Source organism: Drosophila subobscura, chromosome A (assembly GCF_008121235.1).
Source record: "Drosophila subobscura isolate 14011-0131.10 chromosome A, UCBerk_Dsub_1.0, whole genome shotgun sequence".
Lineage (NCBI taxonomy): Eukaryota > Metazoa > Arthropoda > Insecta > Diptera > Drosophilidae > Drosophila > Drosophila subobscura.
This window is the reverse complement of record NC_048530.1, coordinates 20,571,352-20,598,002: the sequence shown is the minus strand read 5'-3', so window position 1 is coordinate 20,598,002 and position 26,651 is coordinate 20,571,352. Positions and strand designations below refer to the sequence as shown.

Below are 26,651 nucleotides of genomic sequence, written 5' to 3'. Positions count from 1 at the left end.
CTGTTGCTGCAAAACTAATTTTCCATACACGTACACGTTCGCATAAACAAATGCAATTAGATTTGTAAAATCCAAAACGAACGAACGAACAACGAGCACCGCCTGCCTGCCACTTGCCACTTGCCCACATGCTGCCCACCAGCTGCCCACCAGCTGTGCTGTGTTGTGTCAGTGTCCGTGTCCTGGCTGCATTTGTTATTGTTGGCTTTTAGAAATTTATAATTGATTGCATTCAGCATAGAAATTGGATTTGCATTTCCATTCGCAATCTCTGCCAGCAGCCACGTCTAAGCCTGCAGCGGAATGCCAGCACAGTCGCATGATGCATCGTCCATGCATAAAAAATAAATAAACACTGAGAATGCAGCTTTAATCAGAATTCATCAATCAAAGCAAAGAAAAGCAATCGAATTATGTGTGCACGGTGCAGACATATTTCAGTAAATACTTTTTGTAAATGTATTAAGAGTCTTTGAGCGAAAGCTCAATGTGTACACTGGGGGTATTTCGAGGCTCATTAAGTCCAATATTTAAATCACATCATCAGGCACATGCCGAAATGCACGCACACGCACACGCACACGCACACGCACGCACATCGCCGCAGCAGAGGTCACACACACGCGCGCACAGCGGCCACTCGGCTGAGCTTCAGCTGCATAATGCAATTGCATTGAACGGCATTCTGTGCATTCCTCTTCCAGTGTGGGAGTTGGGGCAGGGCAGGTAATTAGGAGAATATGTGCACACAACTGTATAAATGTACGTGTGTGTGCCTGTTGCATTTACGCACTTCCAAGCGACTTTCTAATTGACTTTCTATTCGTGCGCACGTAGAGGGCATCCTTCTGTCGGGCATGCCTCACCCTACACCACTCTTAAGTGCATTTAAATTTTACATTTTTTGCAAATTATTTCTGTTCTTGTTTCAGTGAAGCTAACGGCAATTGGCATCGAGCATCGGACCATGGGCGGCGAGTTTGCAAATCTATCAAGTGGCTCGCACGTATTTCTGTGGCAGTTTTCACCCGAATCGAATCTCCTTACATACATGCACAACATGTACTGTTACTTTTGATTAGTGGTTTGGTCGTTGGGTGTGCTAAAAAAGTGCAAAGCAAATGAGGCGAAAATAACAGAAAACTTGACCCACATTGGGGGAGCAAAACAGCAGCAGGCGAGTAAACGCGAGTTTATCCGGCATCCGGCATCCGGAATGTTGTGCATCAAAAGTGCAGGAAGCCTTTGATTTGTTTTTCCCTTGCATGACGCTTCGCTGCTGAAGCTTTCCAAAATAAATGCTAAAAATCGACATAAGTGAATTTTACAGAAATTAAATGAATACAACTTGTGTTCCTTTTTTTAAATTGAATAATTACTTGTGCCAATAGTTTCCAGTTGGTACTTGGTCCTCAGGTCTGAAAACAAGCGAAAGTAACTCACACTTGACCCGCTAGCCGCATTCAGAGGATCCCACAATCCACTCCTTAATCAACTTCTACTGCAATCCTCACTGGTCATTGGGGCTCATTCGCAGAATAAACTTTCTACAATAATTCAAAAATCAGCCCTTAAAGTGATTTTTTTCGCTTTTTACGAAAAAGAAAATGTTTTTTTTCCAATTCTTAAATTTAATTCCATTAAATAATGTCGTGGCAACAAATAACGAACTTTATTTGAATTTTCAGAGAAAATTTCCCTGGCATTTGATTCCATGTATAAGACACATGTCGAGCGCGCAAATTTCCTTTTTAAATTTATCGAGCGAACCAAAAATTATCCCTCGAGCAGAGGCAACGGTAAAAGTCAGCTGGCAGCGCGCCGTGGCGTGCGAAGAGAAAATTCCCTCTGATTTGATTGGCTGTATAAGACACACAAATACAAGGGATATTCTCCCATATGTATTGCGGGGGAATTTCGCTCTTAAGAGGCATTTGGCGGCAGACTATAAAAGCGGGCTGCAGCGCAAAAACAACGGTACAAAACAATTTGGCAGCGACAGCGGCAGCGACGTACAGCGAAGCAGCAGCGCAGCGCAGCGGTCCGGTCGAACGACGTGCACAGACGTAAAGTGATAACGTAACGGATATTCCGGCTCTTAACGCGATCCATTTGTGCTTGTACGTGTCCTCTGTACGTGTCTTCCCTGGATTTCCTGCGCGTGTGTGTGTCGTGTGTTTCTTTTTTTTTGCTGTTTTATATTTTGGTGCCAGATTCTACGCGAAAAGCGCTAAAGTATGATTCACATTTGAATAAGCACCAGCCAACCGACCGACCATAAACTGGAAAGTACATTATAATCATATCCTAGCAGACATGTGCTCGCCCAGCAGGAGCGGACGTGCTTCCCGTATCCATGCCGTACCCCAGTCCCCAGCTCCATACGCAGCTCCATTTCCCCGCTCTGGACTGCGGCTCGTGCCTGTCCATATCCCAGAAACGATTCGTGCTTGCCCATTTAATTGTGCTGGTCCCTGGTGGATAGGGTATACGGCGGAGAGGCCACGGAAAGCCACGCAGTCTCTGCTCATACGCTGCCAGCAACGAAGCGGAGTGGTGGGCTGGTGGGCAGAAGCATTGCAAATGCATGGGGGGCCCAGCAAAGCAGTGTTAACCGAAGGGATCTGGGGAATATCCATGTGGGAATGGGGCTACGGTTACTCCGTTTCGTTTCGTTTCGTTTCGATTCAATTCGATTTGGCTTAATGAAGCCAGTCCAGTGGCTGGCAGTCATCCCCATGCAATAGTTAACATATTTTTATGGCCCGTTGTCGCCAAAGTGTCCTAGTCCATCCATCCGCACCCTGCACCCCTCTACAGTTCCAGTTTCAAGGGCCACTGGAGTCGAGGCGCGCTCTGCTGGATTGCTCACTTGATGGTCCAGTGGCCAGAGACCGGGCATCGGGCATCGGGCATCGAGCATCGGACATTGGGCACCGCTTCCAATGTTTGTGTTCTTGTGGACCCAACAAGTGGGGATAGGGATGGGATGGGATGGGCTGTGGGACGTTTATTGTTAGGTCAAGAGCGCAGAGAGGACTTTTACAGTTGCAGAGGGACTGTCTGGGTGCGGAAAAGATTTTGGCTTTGCTTACACAATCCAACAGAAACAGAAACAGCAACAGCAACAGGGATTTGTTGTGTTTTTATTAAAATGTTGCAAGTACTTTAAATATTTAATTCTCTAATAGCATTTAATTAATCCACAGAGAGAAACGATTATGCAGACGATGAGCAGCTTGCAAGTTCTGCGGCCCTGAAAACACAAAACATAAAACTTAAATAATCCGGATATGCTCGTTATACACTTGGCAAGTCCTTGGCAGGTATTTTACGTACTTACAATGGGGCAAATGTGGGGCACTTTTACTGCGAAAGTGGCTTCAAGGGTGAGGCCAAAGCGAATTGAATGCTGCCAACCCTTAGCAAGTCTTTTAAAGTCAACAAACGTCAGCCACTTGTGTGAGCTGGTCCAAGGCAGGTCTTAGGCAGGAAAAGAAACAACGCCATAAATCTGTAATCTGCCATGGGATCCTTATGGGATGAGTAAAAGCCATAGATAGGGTAACGCTTTATGGCCCTGCACGTTTAATATGCAATAAAAATGATCGGAAATTACTTGGCAAGCAGCTTGGCATGGAACTGATTTAAGGAGTTTAAATAAAGAGTTTATTCGAGTCAGTTTTCGTTTATTTTTTGTATTGTTTGAAGCTGAGAGGATCTAGGCAGAGACTCGGAATACTTAGCATTGAAAATTTGCACTCGCAGCTCTTTCATTTTGTTCTTTAAATTCGTTTTTCTTTGGCTTACAATCTCAATATTTGCATGGTGCAAAAATGTATAACCAAATAGCAGCGTTAGCCATGATTATTTTTGGAGTTTGACGCCGTAGGAATACTGCTCAGAGGTATTTTCAAGCACAGAAACCGCACAGTTATTTTATATGCAACGCAGGAACCATAAACTATAGTAAAACTTTACAAATTCCTGGCACAGAGTATGCGTATGGGCTCTGGGTTCTTTTGGGGTATTTTATATAGAGAATTCTTGCACAAAAACGTACACTTTAATCCACGCTTCGGTCCAGGCTGTGGCAGGCACTGGCAGTACGTTCTTTCTCTCTCGCTTAACCACTCTTTCGAGTGCTCGGATTACGGCGTAGTGTGACCACAAGAGCTGTTACCCTAGCTGGCACCGTAGCCAGAGCCAGAGCCAGAGCCAGAGCCCCGACAGCAGTCCAGATGGGAAGCACTTAGGCAAGCGCGGCGGATGCTTCATTAGGGTCACACGCTTGCAATCAATCGTGGTGGTAGTGGTGCTGGTGGTTGGTTGGTTGGTTGGTTGGCTGGTGTTGGGGCAAACTTTTGCCACAAATTTCCTTTTTTTTCTCTCTCACACACACACACGCACACATGCACGCATGCAGCTGTGGAATGTGATTCATTAAAGCAATTAGCAGAGAGAAAAGAGCACACAGTCCCTGGCATTTACCAACACTTCTCTTGCAGACAGCTGAAGGGGCAGGGGAGTCGGAGTCGGAGGCGGCAGCAGGACCTACAAATGCTCATTGAAATTTACGATTATGCTGCAAAATTATTAAACAATATGACCGCAAGAGCCGCAGCAACAACGCAAACAACGGAAACAACTGCAGACAGCAGGGAAGTCAGAGCCAGAGCCAGAGCCGGTGCCGGTGCCCCCGACATCATTAATAACCAATCCGTGGGGAATGATGCCGTGCAGAGGCCAGAGTTAGAGCCACAATCAGAATCCGAATCAGAATCCGAATCAGAATCCGAATCAGATGCAGAGAGCTCGAATCCCACGCGTACCGCAAATCTAACGACCAAATTACTGCAGGCCACCACAGGCAATATGAGGAACCTGCTGAACCGAACCCTGGCCACCATGGCCCGCGCCAGTCCCGCCCAGCACACACCCCTGCCCACCCTCCTGCTGCAGGCGGCCCTTGACGTGGACGTGACCCAGGGGCAGCGAATCGATCAGCCGCCGCACCAGCTCCAGCAACTACCCAAGACGCAGTCCCACCAGTCGCTGGCCAACGCCACATTCCATCCCCTGGCAGACGGCGAGTCGGCGGACATCTACAGTGCATTTAGCGGCCTGCCCGGCGGCAATCTAAGCGGTTTCATTGAGTCCTCCACCACGGCGGCCAGCTCGGTGCTGAGCAGCACCCTGCCCGCCACCAGCAGCATGGCGGCCACCTTCCAGGCCCAGACAGTGGCCACCTTCATAGCGGCCGGCAACAAGAATCGACCAACGACCATCGTTGTGTATCCAACGGGTGAGTGTTACAAAGGGATCGGGGCTGGGGGACATAGCAAGAGCATAGCAAAGTAAAAAGTTTTCATAGCGGTAAGCTACACTTTCTTTGTCTTTCGTACAACAACAACATCCACACAGTAGAACCGCCGCAGCGGCAGAGCAAAAGCTTCCTATAAAAGCTTCCCCATGCACAATTGCTTGGCTGCGCGCAGCGGCAGAGAAGCAATAAACGTTTTTTCTGTCTGTCTGTTGACATGATCGATCGTGTCTCGGCTCAACAAAACACACGAAGAAGCGAACACAAGCGAAGAGACAAAAGGTGCGAGTGCGAGAGCGAGAGCGAGTGTGCGTGGAATTCTTCTGGTTTGAGCTTTTCAAATCATCATGATTGGGCTTCCATTCTGGAGGGAACCGATAAAGTAAAATCCGTCTTTGTGCTCCGTTTTATGTTTAAACTCAAATATCTATGTAAAGAGAAGTCCTTTCTCTTACAAACTCCACACATTCCACACAAAAGACCTACAAAATGGCAAACAAATTGTAGCCAAATAAGTGGATAATTTTTTAACGAATTTGTCAAAATGCTGTTTAATTTTTTTTGCACGAGATAAACCCCTAATCTAGGACTCCCCAAGTCCCTTGGCTCTTTTGACGCCTCGCAGCATTAACTTAATTAGTAGCATTTGCAGGATGAATGGAAGTCAGACTCGACACCCCGCTCTGGCCGCCTGTCAATAATCAAATCAGTGCAGTCAGTCATCCAACGAGGTCGCGTGCCACACTCAGAACTCGAAGCCAAGACCCCATAGCCCCATAACCCCATAACCCACGACCCAGAGACCCAAGAAGAGCCCTCATCCCAAGTTGTTTCCTGGCGTTGCTGGCGTTAATTTGCATGAGATGACACCCGAGCCCTCATTATTCGCAACGAATCCTGCTCCAGCTCCAGCTCCAGCTTCAGCTGCTGCTCCTACTCCGACAACATATCCGAATGGCTCTTTCGTTTTTTTTTTTTTTTTGTATAGTTTCGGTGGCAGCTTCAAAGTTTGACTGGCTTTCAGCAGGCTTAGGCCAATCGAAAAGTTTTCCTGCGCCGCGCCCCTGCCGACTGCCGACTGCTGCCCGCTCCCCCCTTCGGCAATTAGACAAGGCTAAGTCGCAGTCACAGTAATTGCAAAGAGTTTCACTCGACTGTAGCTGTTGATTGTTTAAGGCAGCTGTCGCGGGCGCCGGCAGGGGGAGTGAGATTGAAAAAGAGAGTACGCACGGCTGGGGGCGGGCTGCAGCCTACTCGTACAGTGAGCCAAACGAAAGTGCCCAAAAACTTTGCTCAAATGTCCCACTGTGCAGCGGAAAGGCTCATGTTAACCGTAATCCTTGTGTGTATGTGTGTGTCCCGTGTGTCCCTTGTGTATCCTTGACTTGAAATTATTCTTACTCGCTTTTATTTACTTTTTTGAACATTTCGTTCTTACTTTTTTGTCGAGTGTAAGGGGTCGGCCGCATGAACCTACAGCTGGCGCCGATGTCACTCTGCCCGGAGCGGCTCACAAATTAGAGGCGTAAAGGTCGCTGAGCCCAGGGTGGGGAGCGGCGGCACTGTCGTCTTTATTAAGAGTGCTACCTCCCAGCGCCCCATACGGCACTCGCCCTGACACGCGACGGCCTACAAGTTGACGACGACATTGTCGACTCCTCTTCAGTCTTATCCGACTCAGCCTCAATCCCATTGCCATTTCCACTTCCACTTCCATTTCCATTCAGTGTCCCCCGCCCGAGTCGTATCCCAGTATCCTCTCAGCATCGACAGCGAGGAGCGACCACGTCAATGGCAGCGTTCACACCCCACCCCCCAGCCTGTGGGTGTGGGGGGCCATGAGGGCCATGTCATGCCCGACACAAGAAAGAACTTTTCGCCGATGCTGCCAAAAAAAAAAAGCAGAAAAAAAAAGAAATAATCAAAAAAAAAGAGGCAGGAGAGCAGCAAACAAAACAAAAACAGGAACAAACTCCGCCCATTACGATTCGCGAACAAAACGAGCGTAAATTCATCCGATAAAATGGTGTAAGAGGAATGCGATGAATGCGACAACGTCCTTCGGCTCCATTGATAAGTTAACAATGCATTGTGCTTGGCGGCATACTCTTGGATTCCCGGACAGCCATTGCCATAGCCCATAGCCCATGGCCCATAGCCCTATACCTTTGAGCGGCACTTGAGGGCGGCCCAGTCGGGCGTGTCCTTTAAATGGAAATCTAACCATAACTAACTTCAGCGCTTTATTGTAGCTCCAACAATGGAGGCAGCGCATTGAAGACGGTTTGACATGGCCGGAAATCAAACATATACAGATCCGAATCTGAACATTAAATTAGTCTTGAAACGATCTGGGAACCGACATCAATCGGTTGAAATTATTACTTTGATATTTTATAAATAGGAACAAGAAAACTGCGGATGCTTTTGGGACAGAGACTTTCTGCTCTGGACTGCTCGATTGTATGCCAAAAATAGTTGGCCTTTTGGCTCTTGGCACTGGGCGGTGGCGGGGGGGGGGTGCACTTGCATAGATCGAATGGCAAACTTTCGCACAACTATTCTCCGATGTCTCGACCAGAACTGAATCAAACAGCATCAAAGACACAGTGTAGGCACACAGTAAAGTTCTGCGTTTGCTTTTGCAACTTTGAGCATCAAAGTTGGGACTTCAAAGTTGGGTCCCGGTGGCTCCCCCCTTTCTTGGGACAGACCGCAATCATCTTGGGTTGACTTTGATGGCGCACACAACAAATAAAACGAATGCGAAAATGAATACTTACATGCGACTCCATCCGTATATATATTTGTGTCTGTCTGTTTGTATCTTAAAATATATTGCCTATGCCTCTGCTGAGAGATTTCTTCGTCTGCGCCGCCTTTGTAGCGCATTCCACTGTCGACGTCGAATATGCAAACATTCAATTTCCCATTGAAAGCCATGGAGCCATGAATGGGTCGGAAAAATACGTAGAAAACGAGACCAAAGACCAGAGCGTGAGAGAGAGAGAGAGAGAGAGAGAGAGAGAGAGACGGACTGGCGGGAGTGGAGTGGTAGAGTGGAAATCTGTCTAAGAGTGCGCGGGTGGAGCATTATTTTTATTGTATTTATTGAATTTTTCAAGCATCAAACGATGCCTGATGACTCAGCGTGAATGGCAGGGAGCAGGGAGGAGGGAGCAGCGTACAGCTGCTGCTCCTTCGCGATTACAACGGCAAACTAATGCCCATTGGGGACCCATTGGAGGCACTTTAGACATCACTCCGCCCGCTCCCATTCGCCATCAATTTGTGTAAATTTGAACTGTCACTTTGAAGGCGTTAATTGGATTCAGTGGCGCGCTCCCTACAGACAGCTCCCAGCTATCAGCTACCAGCTTCAGGGAGTTGCAAGGAGCGCCTGGATAAGTGTGTAAATATTTGGCGACTACGCCCCTGATCGAACACGAACTTAATCGAATAAAGTCAGTCGAGAAGAGTCAGGAACTGGCACGGGGATGAGCCATTAAGTGCACCCAAAAGAGAGTGTCAGGGAGGGCTAACCCTTGGCTCGACGATGACTCCATTGAACATAACATTAAGGACACCTGATCATCGTGTGCGCATCTCAGAGCAGACACTTCGAGCCCCTAAGGTTGGGTTTTCAATCACAAAACAAGTCGTAGCTCTTGCCTCTTTTGGGACTCTTTCTCCCCACAGAGTATTCAGAGGTCGAGTTCCCCGGTTTCATTTTGGGCTTGGGTTTTGCTGCGACAAACAAAAATTTGGGCCATGGATTTTGTGGCTTAGATTAGAGCCAACCGTTGGCTGTGGCGCCACTGCTTGGTTGGCTTGCTGCTCGTTGCGAGTGCGGGAGAGAAATGACTTATGAGTGGAAGCACTCGGAGGCTGCTAAATTAGGTCGCCAAGTGGCGGGTGGTACAACGGGGCAAAGGGCAAAGGAAAGTAAAAGCCGCACAGGTTGGAATATTCAAGCAGGAAGTAAACATTCAACAAACGAGCAAGGAGGATGCCACAAAATGGGCAAAAGCGAAGTTCCAGCTCTCATCTTAAATGGTTTTAATCATTTGTTGAAGATTTAATCCTGCTCCAAAATCAAGTGTCAAATCGGCTGAGAGTATGGAAAGTTTCTCCAAAACAAGTACAAGTTTAGCTTCAGTTGCCGTTCCAAGTTAAAACTTACAAAATGTTGTGCAAAATTTAATTTTGTCCAAGTAGACTTTTTCGAGCCATTTCCCGGCTGTGCAGTTTGCCTTTTTGTGTGTGTTTTGTAATGAAAAGTTGCGCGCTTTCCGGCCGGAATCGAGAGTTTCCCCTACCCCCCAGCGACGGCCCTCGGTTATTGCGATAAAATAAACATATAAATAAATAATCTTGGCACAGGCGATGGCATTTGTGCGGCTGACCACAACAATTAGGCAAATACGGGGCCCCATTTCGCTGTGCCCAGTGCCCTGTGCCCTCTTGTCTGTGGTCTGAGCTCTGGGTGGGGGCCGAGTGTTGTCGACATGACCAAAGTCGTGGGGGGGAGGGCGATTAACATTTATGCAACATTTGGCAAGGCCATTCCACGTCAGGGTGCTCGGTGTGCTCGGTGTGCTCGGTGTGCGCCGTGTGAGATTCTGTTGGGAAAGGTCATCTCAAGTTGCTTGGAATGAAGGCTTTAAGCTGGCCGTGTTGGGGCACGCTTTGATAGATTGAATAGATAAACTTAATGAGGGGCCAGTGGCTAAGGCGGGTTAAGCCAGGTTGTGGCAGATTAGTACACGTAAAGGCAACACTTTTGTTCTTCTCTGAATACCAAGCGACACGGCCCATCCGCATAAATAATGAGTTTTATGTGTGGCTCAAGCCAGAAGAGGTTCAGCCAGGCTTTTGCTTAAATGTATTCTTTCGCTTATGGGAAATTTCTATGGCGAATGCTATCTGAGGGAAACAGAGCTAGAAGTTAGTGCTTTAAAATGTAGTTTATGAGCTTAAACCAGGGAAGAAATGCTTAAATTTAAGCTTGGGCTATGGCTTTGCCGCAGGTACTGGGTATCTGTATAGGGGAAATATCTATTATTATTTTATATACAACTTTTAAGTGTGTTTGCCACATTTGTGGGGATTTCTTCTGCTGTTTTGCCATCGTACTAATCGCTCCCCAACTCCGTTTCGTTACAGTTTCACCCGAATCGATCGTCATACCGATCGTGTCGTGCATCTTCGGCTTCCCCATACTGGCGCTGATCGTCATTTGCTGCCTGCGACGGCGGGCAAAGTTGGCCAGGGAGCGGGACAGGCGGCGCAACTATGACATGCAGGACCATGCCGTCAGCCTGGTCAGATTTAGTCCAATTCATAGGCTTAGTGAGTGTTCAGTGTTGTGTAATGTGTGCCGAACGTTTCTCTCTCTTTATCTCTCTCTTTTTATCTCTTTTTGTATTATTTCCATATTTTTCGTTTGCCTTTTCCTGTTTTGCAGATCAAAAGAAATACCTATCTACATTCACCGTTAGAATGCATCCCCATTTACCCATTTGCACCACTTTTGCACACTACTCTTTGTCTCTGTCTCTCCCTCTCTCTCTCTCTGTCGTTTTATCTTGGTCATTTTTGTTGGGGCTGATTTATCCTTTCGTTCTCTTGATGTATGCCATGCCGTAGTGATTATACCCCCCTGGTGGCGTCCCTCGCCTTATCACGGCCTTTGTTTTATGCCCCAAAATGGAATTTTAAATTGACAAAGAGATAACAAAAGCACCTGACGCATCAGCAGCCACATTACCATCATCGTCATCATCGTTTTTGGTTGTTGTTCTTTCCGGTAGAGAGCAGCCCGCATAACCGAAAGAAAAAAAACAACACTGTGCAGCACTGGTTCTGGTTCCAGCAGCTGCCCCGAAAGAAAAATATGGGGAATACGTTTTTTTTTCGAATTTTTAAATGCACGAAAATAAGAGGAGTTTAAGGAAGGAAACACAGAAATTAAATAAAAATATCTGTAGATTATGGCAGCAGAAAGTTGAAGCGTTTGTCCTGGGTCAGTGTTGCACAGTGTAGAAACCTTTGCTTTGTGCGTCTTTGTCGTGCTGCAAATGAACATCTCTCTGAAATCGAATTGCCATTCTCAATGGATATGTTGCACGGCCCAGTGGGTTATCAATTACGAATGCCTGCTGCCAGCTATCAACTCTGAGCTTCAAGCTTGACTTTAGCAGGCACAGAGAGAGAGAGATGGACGTCCCGCAGGCAGGCAGGCAGTACCTGGGGTGTGGCGAGGCGTGGAGGGAGGAGCTGAAGGGCAGCAAGGAAAACTGAAAGAAAACTGTGGCAGGGTGGCGACAGTTGCCAGCCACTCAATAAAACATGCTCCGCACACCAACAGTCAGATATGTGGGTAAGCGTGTGTGTGTGTGTGCTGCTTTACATGTGTCAGGCACAGAGCGGCAGCTGCCTGCATTTGCATTGCATACCTTTGGGCGCTCGCCTGCCCTCGTTTGCATATAACAAAAACAAATGAATGGCAGCAGCAGCAGCAGCAGCTCAGCATACAAACAACAGCCAGAAAAAAGCACCATAATTGACTATACTCGTACGTTAGTTACCCTGTACTCCGCCCTAATAGAATGCACAAACAAAAGCAACAAAAAGCCAAAGCAAAATCAAGACAGATCCGCGTAGTTAACAGCTAAAGCGATAAATGGGTAATAGATATTGGCAGATATACTGGCAAATGGGAGACTAGCGGTAAGCAGAGAGTAATCTGGAGCAAATCTTTCGAGCATTTCGAACCGAAACACACACAACTTTATGTACTCGGTTTATGTTGTGGCTGCCTCTTACAAGTTCTTATAGATACAACGAGCAACGTCTTATCCTTATCCTAAACGTGTAGCGGGTGCGAAAAAAACAAAATATAAAAATACAAAAAAGCTGCGAATGGGGGAGCCGCGCTGTTGCCCGCCTTTTTAGCATAGCAACACGCCCTGATGACAGCCGGCCGGAGCTGGGGCCGGAGCCGGAGCGGTCGCCCATTTCGCCACCTGCCACCTGCCACCTGCCACATTCACATGCCCGCGTGTAACCCGCTCTCACTCTCCACTCTCCTCTCTCTCGACATTCGCTTGAGGACGGAGCATGAGGATTTCATTGCTTTATGCACGCACGCACACGCAGCAAACATTTTTTATAACTGTAAATTTCATATTCAGTGCGCCAAGCAGCAGTCGCAGAGGAGAGGAGAGCAGAGGAGAGTGAGGAAATGCCACTTCAGGTCTCATAGAGTAGCTCCGCCTCGACCACACCACAATGATGATGATCATAATGATGATGACGATGATGATGATGATGTGGGTGACAGCCACAAACTACACTTGTTTTCGGTTGTTCTGCTCCTTGGCCCCCCAAAAAACACAACACACACAATACATTCATGTGAGCCCCCACACACACCACACACCACACACACTCGTACAGCTTGTTTGCATACATTTTCGCAAAACAATTACGAAGCACCGCAAAAGCCAACCCCAAAATACGTTGCTCCCACACACAAACACAAACACAGAGACAGCGACAGCGACACACTTTTGTTGGAGGAAAACTCCTGAACCTCAAAAGTGGAAATCCTGCGACCAGGAATCCAAACTGTGTGGTCGAAGCAGCTGAATCGGAAACAATGCCCCTCCTTACTCGTCGGTTGAGCATCGGAAATGGCAAAGCATCCAATGAAAACAAAACTAAAAGATTAAACAAGAGAATCCTAAAGCAGGAATAGCATTAGCAACAGAACTCAGGCAGCTCTTCCAGTAAGGATAAACCAAATTAAAGTAAAGCTTTGATTCCGAAAAAGTCTTTAGACATTTTTCAAGCTATACTTTGGGCCTTCAAATACCCAAACAATATTTCTGCATATATTGCATAGATTTCTGCATTTTGTACCAAAATGTGCGTGAATTAAACACTCAAGAAAGAGTATAAATTAAATGCTTCCAAGTACGTTTATGCTGGCACTCATTTTGGGATTGAATAAAGGCCAAACATAAGCTTAGACCACCAAAAAAGGAATCCTTTATCCTTTATCCTCTGTCATTCCTGCTCAAAATCTTCAACAATTCAAGTTGGAAATACAAACACAAGCGAATAATAAGTTCAAAACATGCCCTGGCACACATTTGAAGGACTCTACTTGGGTGTCTGTCTGTGCGTAGTGTAAAACTCCATAAACATGCCCATTTCAACAGCGAATAAATCAAATTAGAGTGCTATAAATCAACTCCAACTCCTGCCCCACTGTGCTCGCACACCTACCCCATCGCGTGGCACTTGCACATCTTTCACTTCTTGACACAACACCCGAGTCGGGGACGGAGACGGAGTTGGCCAGCCAGCCACCATCTACCATCCACCATCTGCCATCTGCCACCTGCCCGTCGCACGTTTTCAATTTGTCGCCATCAATCTTTCTCACACCTGCCGCATATCCCAGCCACCCACTCAGGAGCATTGTCCTGAATTACTGATGATTCGAACTGATTTGATCTCGCCCCACCTAGATTACCGATCGTCGCGAGCTATCAGTCTACGTCCTGAACGAAGCCTAAGCCAGGGCTTCACCTCGCTGGAGCTGGACACCGTGCTGGAGGAGCGCTGCAGCGATGTGGAACAGACGCAGACCGAAATTCTCAATCCCGAGTCGCCCATGGACACCACCTCCTACAAGATGTCCTTTTCCTCAAGCTAACATTTAGCCACGAAGCAGCAGCAGCAGCACCAGCCACTTACAGCGATGGCCCCAGCAACTCCAGCAAATCCCCAGCCTCAGGCACAGTCCCAGACCCATCCTCAGGCTCAGTCTCAGGAGGTACCCGCTACGACCTCGTCACAGCTGTTGCTGCCACCGCAGCTGCGGAAGACGGCCAGTGTGAGGGAGTCGCACGATCCAACGGCTCTGGCCAAACGGCGGAGTCGCCTACAGGAGCTGCGGGCCGCAAGCAGCGGCAGCAGCGCCGGCGGCGGCGGTGACGAGGCAGTCGTCACCTTTAGCAAACGCGACTCCAAGCGGAATCGTCGTCGTGGTGGCGCCACCGCCAGCGGTGCCAGCAGCAGCAGCAGCGGCTCTCCCCGCCGCACCGAGGCGGCCATGCGCAAGTCGCAGTCGCTGGACGCCGCCGAAAGTTTGTCCCTGGCCAGCATCCAGTCCCCGCTGTGGGTGACCCTCACCAATGCCCGCACCATCGAGGAGCTGGCCCAGCAAAAGCTCTAAAAGTGCCCAGCCCAGAGCCACCCAAGAGCCAACCCACCCAACCAATACCGTCTCCCCATTAGCCATTAGCCAATAGCCTTAACCGCATCCCGCATGGACATCCTGTCAATGTTTAGAGAGAGTTTCAATGTACGAGCCGTAGCTGTGGTAGAGGACAAACCAAATATTTGAATCATTAACTAAAGCAACACACAACCTAATGAAATTAAAGACCAACCACACATAGTCCAAGGAACACAATTTTGAATTTGGAAAATTAGATAAATGAATGTCAAGGAAAACGCTGCACAAAAGTTGTTTCAATGCCAGTGGGGCGGGAAGGAGCAGTCAGCAGTAATGTGATTAAAGAGCAACAAGGGGCAACGAATTCTAATTCAGCTGCAGACAAAGCACACGCTTGATGAGATTTAAGAACAGAGCAAGAATATGTGCAGACCCTTGGCTACAGGCTGCATTTAAAGGTAAGTTCATTTTATCATAACAATTTAATCAGAGTTCGACCACAAAAAGTGGCGCAGCCATAAACTATATCAAATTACTTTGCCAAAAGGCAAGCTCTGAACACTTTTAAACAACTATGGCAACAGCTTGAAATGGAGCCACACAAACTGCAGGAACAAAGTCCCAGATAGATGGATTCCTTATAATTTAATCATTTTATATGAATCGATATTTGTATGGGCAGTCACTGGTCTTTGGGGAATACGCTGAACTCTTTTATTTTTATGGTTTTCTTTCTTTGCATCCAAATGGGAAGCGCTTGTTGGTTTTCTCCAGTGTTCGGCGAGAGATTTATTCATTCCAAACATATATTGAGAGGCTAGCTATATCACATGCTTCAAGCATCATGCCTGGGGGTGCTAAAAATGGTATAAATGTTAATTTTGCACTTAATTGTTCAATCATTTACTCACTCATCTGTGTGCAGGTCCATCGTTCGGTGTCTCTATCTGCACAATTTTTATATGCTCTGCCTCATTAATGCATTTCGATGTGTGTTGTAATTTTTGTGTGTTTTGTTTTTATTTAAATTATCATGTATACATAATAAGAGCTTAAAATACAAATTTAATTTCTTTATCAAAATACATTGTTATACAATTTCCTTAGTTGTTGTCGCTTGTGTGCTTGGGGGATGATCTCAATTTTCATTTGACGGTGTTTTCTCATTTTGTTTCAGTTCACATCATTTGATTTTGATTTTTGTTTTTGTTTTTGTTTTGATATAGTTATGGGTTTCGCTTAGTGATCGATTTGAATGGATTTTTAGTTTTAGCTTTGCACACCGCATTTTGTTTGTGTTTAGTTTTATAGTTTTAAGCTTATGTTTTTCTCTTTTCTCTTTCCTTTCCTTCTCTTTATATATGTACCTTTAGATTTGTTTTGCTTTCGTTTTATCTGTAATATTAGTTAATAGAAAAAAATACTAACAAAAAGAAGAGGTCGTCTCGTGTGTATGTTGTATATATCCACGGATATTAATATTGCTGAATATAAATACAATATGCAAGTGTATCTATCCATACGATTGCGGCACACAAATCGCGTATAATACAAAATATAGACAATACCAAAAATATACACATAAAAAAAAAATTGGCATCAAGGTTCTTGGTTCTTTCTTTCAGCGTTTCACAATAATACATTCATCATTCATTCGGTGCGATTAATTGTTATGTCCTTATGCGCCAAGCCACTACTAAAAACACACACTTTAGAAACATTTATCTCTCTCTCTCTGTCTCTCTCTGTCTGTCTGTCTGTCTGTCTGTCTCTCGTTATTTGTTGTTGTCAAAGAAACGTAACGAAATCCGAAATACACGAAGTTGTGGAGGAACGCTGCGGCACAAACAAAATATACAATATAAAATATACATATATAAAACTCTGCCCCTCGATCTCTGCTGCAATATCACTCCATCGATCGCTTGCTTCTCATTTGTTAAGGGTTAAAAAAAGCATTAAATAAAACATATAATAAGAGACCTAAAAAAATTGAACTAGGAAAACAATTGAAAGCACTTTGCCCTGTGTGTGTGTGTGTGTGTGTGTGTGTGTGTGTTGCTGTTGTTGTTGTTGGAGTACGTAAGAGTGTGTGCTGGGATCTTGTGGAGGGGTCTTGGGAGTAATTTCTGTTAAAAACAGAACCGAAAAAACAAACACTAAAGGATCCATCACTTCATGCTGTTGCCAGTCGTCTTTTTTGAGCAATTCGGTTGGGGGGTGGGGATTGAGGAGGGATTGGGGACTAGGGGGTATTGGGGTTATGTTTCCATTTCTGTCTTGCCTTTGCCTTGCCTAATTTATTTTACTTCTCTGCCGAAAAATGTCTAAAATCAGTTCTAATTATTTTCAATTTGTCTTTTCCGCGTGATCAAGCAACAAATATCCATTGCCCAATTGTTTGTTATTTTTGTTGTTTGTTTTTACGTTTGATTTTCGGGGTGGGATTGGGAGGGAGTTTCGGTTTCTGGTTTTCGATCAACATTTTTGTCTGTCGTTTTTGCTGCAACTCTCTTTTTCTCTCTCATGCGATCTCTTCTCTCTTCTCTCTCTCTCTCTCTCTTTCTCTCCATCTCTGCCGCTGTCACTGTGTCTGTCGCGCTTCTGTCATCTCTCTCTGGTGTACATGTCTCACACTCCCTTTACATGTGTATCGTGGCTGCAGTATAGCGCGCCTCGCCGCGCCTCCAAGACCACTGGCTGGGACGGAACTAAAGGATTAAACAATAGAGAATGAAATCGAGTTAATATTAGCCACAATATACCGTAGATATCACAGATCTTTGCTTATGGATAACCAACCTGATGCAAATGCTTGGACTGCATGTAATTGTAAGAAGAATTTTTGATAATGGAAAGGATCCTTTTCTGTTGGATCTTGAGGCGACGGCACTCACCTGAATTAAAAGCTGACCGCTCTTCGTGTGCGGATTGCGGTACGCATAGAAGAGCCACAGCGTCACGGCAAACACCATGCAAATGGGCACCATGAAGCCAAATGCCATGCCCACGCTCTTGTTCTCGGCCTGCGCCTGGGACAGCTCATCGGCATTCATCAGCTTCCCTTCCGCCGTGCTGCTGCTGCTGCTGCCGCTGCTGCCACTGCTGCTGGCATCTGTCTTGGTTTGAGCCGTTGCCCGCGGTGCCCGCGTGCTGCTCAGCGTTGGCTCCGTTGCCGCAGAGCTGGCTGGTGAGGCGGTGGACGAGCTGCTCGCAGTGCCGGCCTTCTCCTGCCCGGCATTGTTGCCCTTTCCGCCGAGTGCCGGACAAGTGCCAGCATCATGAATGGCCGCTGTATCGCAGCCTGCAAATGGATTTGAATTAATACATTGAATGGCTCAGGCTGCCCGCCCACTTACCCTTTTGAATCCATTCGTGCTTCTTGCGATCGGTGCCCGTGGAGCAGCGATTCAGCGCCGGGCACCAGGAGCACTGTGGACAAAAACCAAACGTTTAGACTTGGGATTACAGAACGCAGATTACCGATTACAGAACTTACGGCAAAGGTTGTGTTATGATTAATGCACGCCTGGCAGTCGGTGTAGCCGAGGCAGGTGGGCAGGGCCGTCAGTATGATGATGGTGTCATTGGTGATTTCCTTCTGCTGGAACGTCACGCGGTGGTACTCATAGATGGTCTTTCGCCGGGCAACTGTCAGAGAAAACACACACATCAAGGGGGCTGCACACGAAATAAGTTGTTGTTGTCCACTTACAGTAGAGTTGCTTGTCAATGATGTAGGCATCCGAGAGGCCCACTTTGACCGGATGCTGGTTGTCCTGTATGGAGTTGATTTGCGTGGGCACCTGGAAGTAGCCAAACACAATGTCCCCGCTCTGGTGTAGGGTCACGCTGAACGTGAACTTGCCATAATCCGGCTTATCCTGCAGCCTCACGTTCTCCCAGACGGCCGTAAAGGCGGTACCTGTGCGTCACAGAGTACAGAATTAGAAATTAGATAGCCAGAACAGAACGCTGGTTCTTCGTTCGAAATGCTCACCATTGTCGTGGAGACGCACAACCGAATCGGAGGACATGCTCGTATCGAAATTGGCCATCAGTGGTGCAATATATTGGGTGGCGGCCAGCCACGAGTGGACATACTCGCCGGTGTACAGGAAGCCGCCGGTGGCCACGGTTATGTTGCGCACATAATGCCCATAGAAGGGGAAATCGAACTGCAGCTCAACGGTCATGGCGCGACGATGCGACGAGGACAGCATACTATTCTCGGGCACTGTGCGCAGCTGGGCCCACAGCGCTGCCGCCTCCGCCTTATTGATGTACAGCGTGCTGTTGTAGTACTCGTGATGGTCCTCGGTGCGGTTGAGATGCTCGCTGATGATGCCCTTGTTGATCACCTCCTCGGAGACATCCACATCCGCCACATCCACATCCGGCCAGTCCGTTGAGTTGCTGGCCGCGCCAGCCGGCAGCGGCACCGGCATTTGCAGCGGCACAATCGGCGAGGAGGCGGCCACCTTCTTGGGATACTGCGATTGGGTGCCCATCAGCTGCGTGGGCTTCTTGGCGGACACATTGATGGTGGTGCCGGTGGCGGCGGTATTCGACGATCCATCGGCATTCTGGACACTGTAGTCCTTGCGCTGTCCGGTACCATTGACGCCCACATTGTGCACATTGTAGGACACACTGCCACCCGCTGCGCCCGCACCCGTCTTGCTGTCGACGGTGGTAAGTGTTGTCTCCGCGCTGGTATTCACATTGACGCTCTGATACTGACTCTTGGCATCCGGCGTTATGCCAGCCGGTTGTGCCACTGATGCTGCTGCTGATGACGCTGCTGCCGCCGACAAGTCTACCGCTGCCCCATCGGGCGCCGCACGCTTCTGACGATTCACAGCGTGCTCCCCCGCCGCTGGCAGTCGCACCACATCGTGGGCATTGATGAATGTGAGCTTCGTGTCGAGGGGATAATAAGCATCCGGATTGGCTGTAAAAACAGAGACAGAGAGAGGGAGAGAGAGCGCAAATGTGCATCGTGTGGATGAGTGTCGAATGAGTTACTTCAGGGACGTGTCGTCGCTTTTGTGGTAAATATTCTGTCATTAATTCCATGAATTTATACACTATTCATTTCTGTTGTTCCAATCATTCCATTTCCATTTATAAAACAGTCTTTCCCCTCTTTTTACGCCTCCGATTAGCGGCAAGTCAGCTCCCCGCGCTTTTATCTCTGGTCAATATTATCTATTAATCTGTGTAGATACTCGCATTACAAATATTATCTGTTAAGGTTTATATATAAAGAGATGCTTCCACTGTATCTCTGTCTCAGTTCGTTCACTTATCGCAGAGTAAATGTTAGTTTTTCCGGCACGAATGCATTCAATTATGGACTTTAATGGGTATTATTATTATGCCCAGCCTACAGCTAAAATAATCGTTGATTTAGGTTCCTTCTTTGGGTATCCCTGAGTACTCCCTGCGCATTCTTTTGTGTAAACCAAACCCGGCTGTGGCATTCTTTTCCGAAAATTGATTTTTCTTGCCTTGCATGTGAAATGCAATTTTCTGGAAATTGTGGCACATGCCATAGGCCCCTCTCCTCTGTGTGTGTGTGTGTGTGCTGTAATTAACCTAACTGTTAGTTGAAGCCGCTCTCAATATTGATTTTCTATTTCCATTTAGCATTTCCCACATGTGCGCCGGCACCACCGCAGAAACACATCAAAGAGCCCCCTACCTCTCCCCCCAATTGCAATTACAACATGTGGCATGTAGTCGGTGGGCTGTTTGTTTGGCATGGAGGGGGGAACGAACTGCCACACGCAGTTAGGGGCTCACCCTCACGAAAAGCGATATCGATTCCCAAGCCCAAGAAGAATTATTCACAACTCTTTGTAAATAAATAAACAATCGAACCTCGCCCCGTCGTCGAGGCAATTGCTTCGACAATTTGTTGTATACAAAATTTATCAACAATTGAATCAATTTTTGTGAATTAAGAGAATATTCACTGTTCACTTCATTCGATTGGTTTTAAGTTTTGTTTTAGCTTTTTATGGTCGCTAAATTCCTTCGTTTTTGTTGCCTTTGTTGCTCAGACTTTGGAATTTTGCTTCGGAATCTGCTGCTCAAATTGCGCAAACTCAGGGCTCGTAACCCCCAAGGGTACTCGTATCGCGTTCTTGAACATAAAACTCTTTTCCGTTGGGCTAAGCGATAAAGAAAATTGTAGTGCCACCAGCAAAATTCAATACAAAACAAAACACATTTCCAATACATTTTTAAATCCTTACAACTTTATACAATTTGCTGCAAAAACTGAATGAAACAATCAGAAATGAAGCAACATATTTAATGACTTCTTTTCTTTGATTACAATCTGTAATAATAGCGATATTTTCACTGCTTGACAAAGTTCCCATAAGCGAGCAGACTCGCTGGACAGCGCCACGAATGAAACACACAAACCATATCCCAGTACATATAAGAAATATTCTCTTCTTTCGTAATACCCTTTGCAAAATATACAGCAAAACAATGCAAGACAGAATAACACAAAGAAGCCCTCGGGGGAGTCAGCTTTCAGCTGTCTTTGGCGGAGCGCAACTGTACACAGAGAGACACACAGTCGGAGCCACAGCCACGTTGGTGCAAGTTATAATTGTTTACCGTTTTTGAATGGAACAAATCACAACTGAGCGATTACATTGCGGGCAGGGCACACAGCACACAGCACCAGTCAGCAGTCAGCAGTCAGCCGTGTCGACTATCAAATGCGAACATGCATAGTATTATTATTGGTTTGACGTTTGTGTGTGTCTGTCTGTATATATGAAGAGAAGAAACAACGACAGCGAAAGCAAAAGCAAATGCAAAAGCTGCGCGTCATCAATGCCCCCCATCTGGCGGGTGATCTTGCATAATTACGAGTATTAGCCGCAGCCGCAGCCGCAACAGCAACAATAACAACAATAACAACAACAGCAGCGGCAGCAGCGACTGCGGTCAAAATATGAGTCAACCCCAAGACGACAGCTCGCTGCTCGCTGCTCCCTGCCTGCCCCAATGCCATCTCCAGAGAGAGCGCAAACATCAAATTGATATTATGAATCAAACGGCAGCATGTGGGTGTTCCACATGGAATGGTGACATACCCACCCCGCGCTTAGGCGTTCAGCTCTCGCTTTTCATCATTCGGGGGGATTGTGTCAATCTGCAGGCAGAGAAATTCCATCTGTACCATGCAAAGGAGTCACGAAAGCGAGAGCGTCACCTGCGTCCCGCGATCTGATCACTTTTCGCTCAGTGCTTCTCTGTGACTTTGGCGACTTTCAGTGCCTGTTTTGAATTCAATTGAACCCAGTGTTAATTGCTGTAAATGATGTCCGTTTTGTGCTGCTTTTTCTTGCTGTTGTTTTTTGTAGTTAGCTGCGGACTGTGCCACGAAGTAGTGTCTGCCTCTTATTGTTATTGTTGTTGTGGCAACAATTGGCGTAAATTTATGCAGCATTTGATTGAAAGCCAAAATAAAATTGGTCTTTAATAATATTTTTTCCGGGTGTTTGATGGCCCTTTTTCTTTAGTTAGTTTGTGCTAATGACCTCCACGCAGCAGTTAACCAGAGAAAGAGGGAGAGAGCGGGCTCGAGAGAGAAGACCCCTCAAATGTGGGTCAAAGAGTTTGCACAGTGACCCACTTTGCCGTCTTTCGCTGGTCTTTAACTATTGGAAGCGTTTTTTGTTTCTTTCTTTTTGCGCCAACAAGGTGTGAAGGACGCACGAATCAATCAGTTGCGAGAGATACACTGGAATGACTATACTTTGAGAAATTCAACCACGTTGTTGCAGCACTTTGTGTGCGCTTTTTGTTTTGTCCAAACAAAAGTATGCACATAAATGCACGCAAGGCTGTTCGTTTCACTGCCTTCGGTCTGCTCTCCCATTTCTATTTACGTTTGCGCTTTTCAAATTGCTTATCGCCAGTGGGCAGCCACTCTGTGGTATGCACATGCCTAAGTGTCTTGTTTCTTTGATATGTTTTACCTGCTGCCAACAGGTGAGCCATTCGTTTTTCTGTTAAAAATATGGAAATGCAACATAATTCTATTTAAAGTAAAGTTTTAATTTGTTTGTCTCTGTTTTATTGTGCACTTGTTCTTGGGTTTATCGCTATCGACAGCGGCCGTTTATCAGTATTTGTTTTTGCATTTTTCTCAACTCTTTTACTGATAGCTTGACATTTGTACAATTTGCGTCGCACGCGTTCAGCTAATTGAAGGTACAGGTAACAGGTATCTGTGCCTGTGCCTATCTCTCTCTCTCTGTGGTGTGCACTGATGTTTGTTCAGTCACTGCACTGGGCCAGACGTGGCCGGAGTGTTAATATTTTAACAGTTCTTTTATGCGCCGTTAGGCGGAAAGGCTTATCAACCCACCAAATCAATGGTAGTCAAACAAAGGCAAGTGCGAGTCCCACCAAATGGACGGACGCACACTGATGATGATGATGATGATGATGATGATGATGATGATGGTAATGATGTGTTAACGTCCGTTAATCTTTCACGTCAAGCGATGCATTTGTCAAAGAGCATTGCTCAGAGAGATCACTTGTAGATCTCTGCACTGCCACAATGGACAGCAACTGTTTAGGTCCGTTAACTTGTTACAGCTCGAAAACCTGAGAATATGCTCGAGTGGCAATGAATGAGCGGGAACAATTAGGGACAGTTGCTTCGGGGCCAGTTAACCATTTCTTTTGAAACCCATTAAATATGGCTGGACTTTTGGGCCACTGGAAGTTGATCGGGAAATACCAATCTCTGGATTACCGAAGAAAAAAGTGAAATTATGCATTAAATAAATAAATGGGGATAAAATATAGAAGCGGATGGATGATTCAGCTGTGCAAGCTTGAGCCCCGCAAAAACCCCCCAGAGAATTCATCACACAACAGCTTTAACCCAGACTTCAGACTCCAGTTCGCCAAATGAATTGATGGATGGATGGATGGATGGATGCTTTATCACGAGAAGGCAGCAACAACATGTGCCAATAATAACGAGCGGACGCCCTTGATAAGGAGGAGAACTCTGGTACCAGTAGCAGCCTGCTACGCCAAGTCAAGTCCACTGAGAATACGAATCGAAATGCCGTTTTGCTTCTGATATATGCAGATTTATTGGAAGCTGCACGCCAGTGGGCCACAAATGGGCATTTGGGAATTGGAATCAAAGTGGAATCCATAGGAAGCATTGAAATGGAAAGGGGAATTCGCTGGGAATCCATAGACAGCTTTAACCCTGAAACTTGCAAAATGGAATTTACATGGAAATTGGGTTTTCTAGAGTACAGTTTGGCACGGGGTAAATCCCTCTCTTGGACCGTTGGCCCCCAGTGGCAGATAGTGGCTTTAACTGATCCCAAGCGAATACAGTTGCTGGAGAAAAAGTCAGAAAAATAAAGGAACTGATAATGAGGGGCGCTGACTGACTGACTGCCAAAGACAAAGAAAACTCGAAGCGTTTCCAACTGTATCAACAATATACAAATATAAACTGTGGGGTGGTGAAGAGAGAGAGAGGAGAGGGCCGGAGGAGTCAAGTGTGCAAGAAAAAGAGTAAATTAACTGCGAAATAAGCGACTTTCCAGCCAGTTGTTTGTTTCTGTCCCCCATACATTGCATTATTGGCCAATTACACAACACTGTTTGAAATGCGTCATAACCAGGGGCTGGAGCAGTGCAGGGCTGGGCAAGAGCGATAGATATAGATAGATAAAGAGAGAGATAGAGGGAGAGAGAGGAATATACAAATGCAAATGCAGTTAACGGCACTCCACTCTGTGTCGCGGGCACTGGCCAGCTGAGAGCGAGCCGGTGTGTGGTGCACAAGGTTGCCACCTGTCGGCGAAGCAGATGAAAAACAAGTTGCCAAAGTGTTGCCAGGTCTACCCTTTTTTCTCTTTTTTGGTGCTTCTTGTTGTTGATGTTGTTACTGGTCGTAATTCCACAGCATTTGATTCGTTTAAGTTGGAAATTGCAAATTGGCGACACAAAAAACAATAAGCAAACACATTTTGCGCCTTTGTTTTGTTTCGTGTTAATCAAAGTGCGCCACAAATTTCAATTTAAAAATGCAGGTTGAACCTGCGATGGCACTCCGGACTGGGGCTGCTACTGGCCTGTCGTCTGGTGGTGCCTGGTTGCCGCCTGGTGGCGACGTCGCAGTTGGAAAATTGTTGCACGTTAAGTGGAGCATGGCGGAGCATAGCACAAAAACAAAAAATTATAAATAAAAACCAATCCGTGGCCATAACAAGGGGGTGGTGGCGGCGGTTGGCGAGGGGGAGCGATGATGGATGGTAGCAGAGAGAGTAAAAGGCCCGTCGCATACAGGACACATGTTTATGCATAAATATTTCTCTGGCTTTTGCATATTTTCACGCTCGACTGCCCTTGTACACCCCCCAACCCTTCTAAATACACGTACACTTTTTTTTTGTCAATTAACGCATTTAATGCCACAGAAAAAAAAAACAGAAAAAATACAACATGGCAGCAGATGAAATTTCACCATACAACAAAAAATACCAACTGTCAGAGCGACCCCTGGCCCCTGGCCCATCATCGTACTCATCCGATGATGATGATTTTGTCTTTTGTGTACAAACAAAATCATATACATATGCACACATGTATCGTGCTCTGGCGATGAGTTTTAGATAGAGTATGCATTACGTGGATTTCTTTTGTTTCATTTCAACTAGAAATTATGTAGAAACTCAAGCAATAACAACCAGATTTACAGCCAAAATTACACTCACACACACACACACGCACGCAACCACATTGGATATAGAGAGTGCTAGAGAAATAGATAGTGGAGGGACAGAGACTGAGAGAGGAAAACGTACACACACGCACACATACATCCACATACACCATGGAAGACCAATATTTGGGACGTCTTTTGTTTCATATTGAGGAGCTTAATTTTAATCGAGTGCACTGCAACTTACACCTTGCCGACGTTATCTCAATTGCACCGTATAGCGTAAGGAGAATTGCAATTTGCGCGCACGCACTACCGAAACTTTTCGCCATCTTTTCCCCGTGCCACTTGCAACGTTGAATGTAAATTGATTTATCGAATTTTGATGTCTATTTTTTTTTGACAATATAATGAGTGTTCTTCTTTTTTGCAAATATATCAATATGGATATTTTCGTGGGGATATATCAACGGACTTTTCTGAATTCAGAAAAAAATTCGACAAAATTTTGTTGTTTCATTGTTCGCGGCAGAAAAATTTGTGAGACCATTTGTGTTATGACAAGTGTTACCGCGGACTTATCGATCAAATATACCGTCTGACGCTTAGAAATATACCGAAAGATACCTTCTCATTTTAAAAATATACCGATGAGAATCATATTCGTCAATTAATATTCGATTTCATATTCGCTTAATTTAATAAATTAATAAATCAGTTTTCTTTAAGATTGGCTAATTTGAAGGACTACTTTTTTTTTGATTACGTATTAAATAGGTTCTAAGCAAAGTAGGTCAACAAAAAATGACATTTTTTGCATGTTAACTACACGGTAACTACACATTTGCTACATATCTGCTGGCTGCATCGATATTTTGGTGCGACAAATTGAAATAGATTGTTGGCTGCTACATCTTTTACGGACTCTATTCATGAATATGAATGTTGGAAATTTGCTGTCATTGCTGAGAGCTCGAGCTAGCCAGTAATATTAAAGCGAGTATGTGGGGAATATGATTTGAGATTGTAGACACAGAACGATTAACCCATTGTCGACCAGTCAGTTTTAAATATACTTATGAATATGATGAAACTTCATTTTCCCCAGCTTAGCCCAAGCCTTCTCCTTCTCCTTCTCCTGGTATATGGAGCAATGATTTTAAACTAAAGTACAAAAACTAACTTTACCATCTCCATCTAAATTGAAGATTCATTGGTAACTGTACAGTATATTTAAAAATGAGTTGGTATATTGCCGAGGGTCAGACGGTATGTCCTATCCATAAGTGCGCGGTCACACTGGTTGGTGGCTCGGCAGAACAAGCACAGTTAAA

The 26,651-nt window shown here is 46.0% G+C and overlaps 2 protein-coding genes across 6 annotated transcripts; one reads left to right on the top strand and one right to left on the bottom strand.

Annotated features, from left to right (window-relative positions):
- The first annotated feature begins 1,989 nt into the window (after positions 1-1,989).
- LOC117903059 lies at positions 1,990-14,844 on the top strand. Its single transcript, XM_034814806.1, is given in 4 exon segments — positions 1,990-2,120; positions 4,509-5,305; positions 10,490-10,675; positions 13,864-14,844. Coding segments are annotated over 3 exon segments (1,641 nt in total). The 5' UTR covers positions 1,990-2,120; positions 4,509-4,560; the 3' UTR covers positions 14,574-14,844.
- Positions 14,845-15,574: 730 nt separating this feature from the next.
- Positions 15,575-25,861, bottom strand: LOC117903399 (plexin domain-containing protein 1). Of its 5 annotated transcripts, none has more exons than XM_034815389.1 (9): positions 25,565-25,861; positions 18,577-19,530; positions 18,292-18,501; positions 18,076-18,227; positions 17,936-18,008; positions 17,474-17,880; positions 17,379-17,396; positions 17,217-17,287; positions 15,575-17,139 (listed from the first exon to the last, which is right to left on the bottom strand). In XM_034815389.1, exons 1-8 carry the CDS (start codon positions 25,647-25,649, stop codon positions 17,219-17,221), a joined length of 1,968 nt encoding a protein of 655 aa, XP_034671280.1. In that variant the 5' UTR covers positions 25,650-25,861; the 3' UTR covers positions 15,575-17,139; positions 17,217-17,218. The 5 variants fall into 5 exon arrangements, with proteins under 5 accessions (XP_034671280.1, XP_034671281.1, XP_034671278.1 ...); XM_034815390.1 differs by having other exon boundaries at positions 15,575-16,323; XM_034815387.1 differs by having other exon boundaries at positions 15,575-17,287.
- Positions 25,862-26,651: the final 790 nt, after the last annotated feature.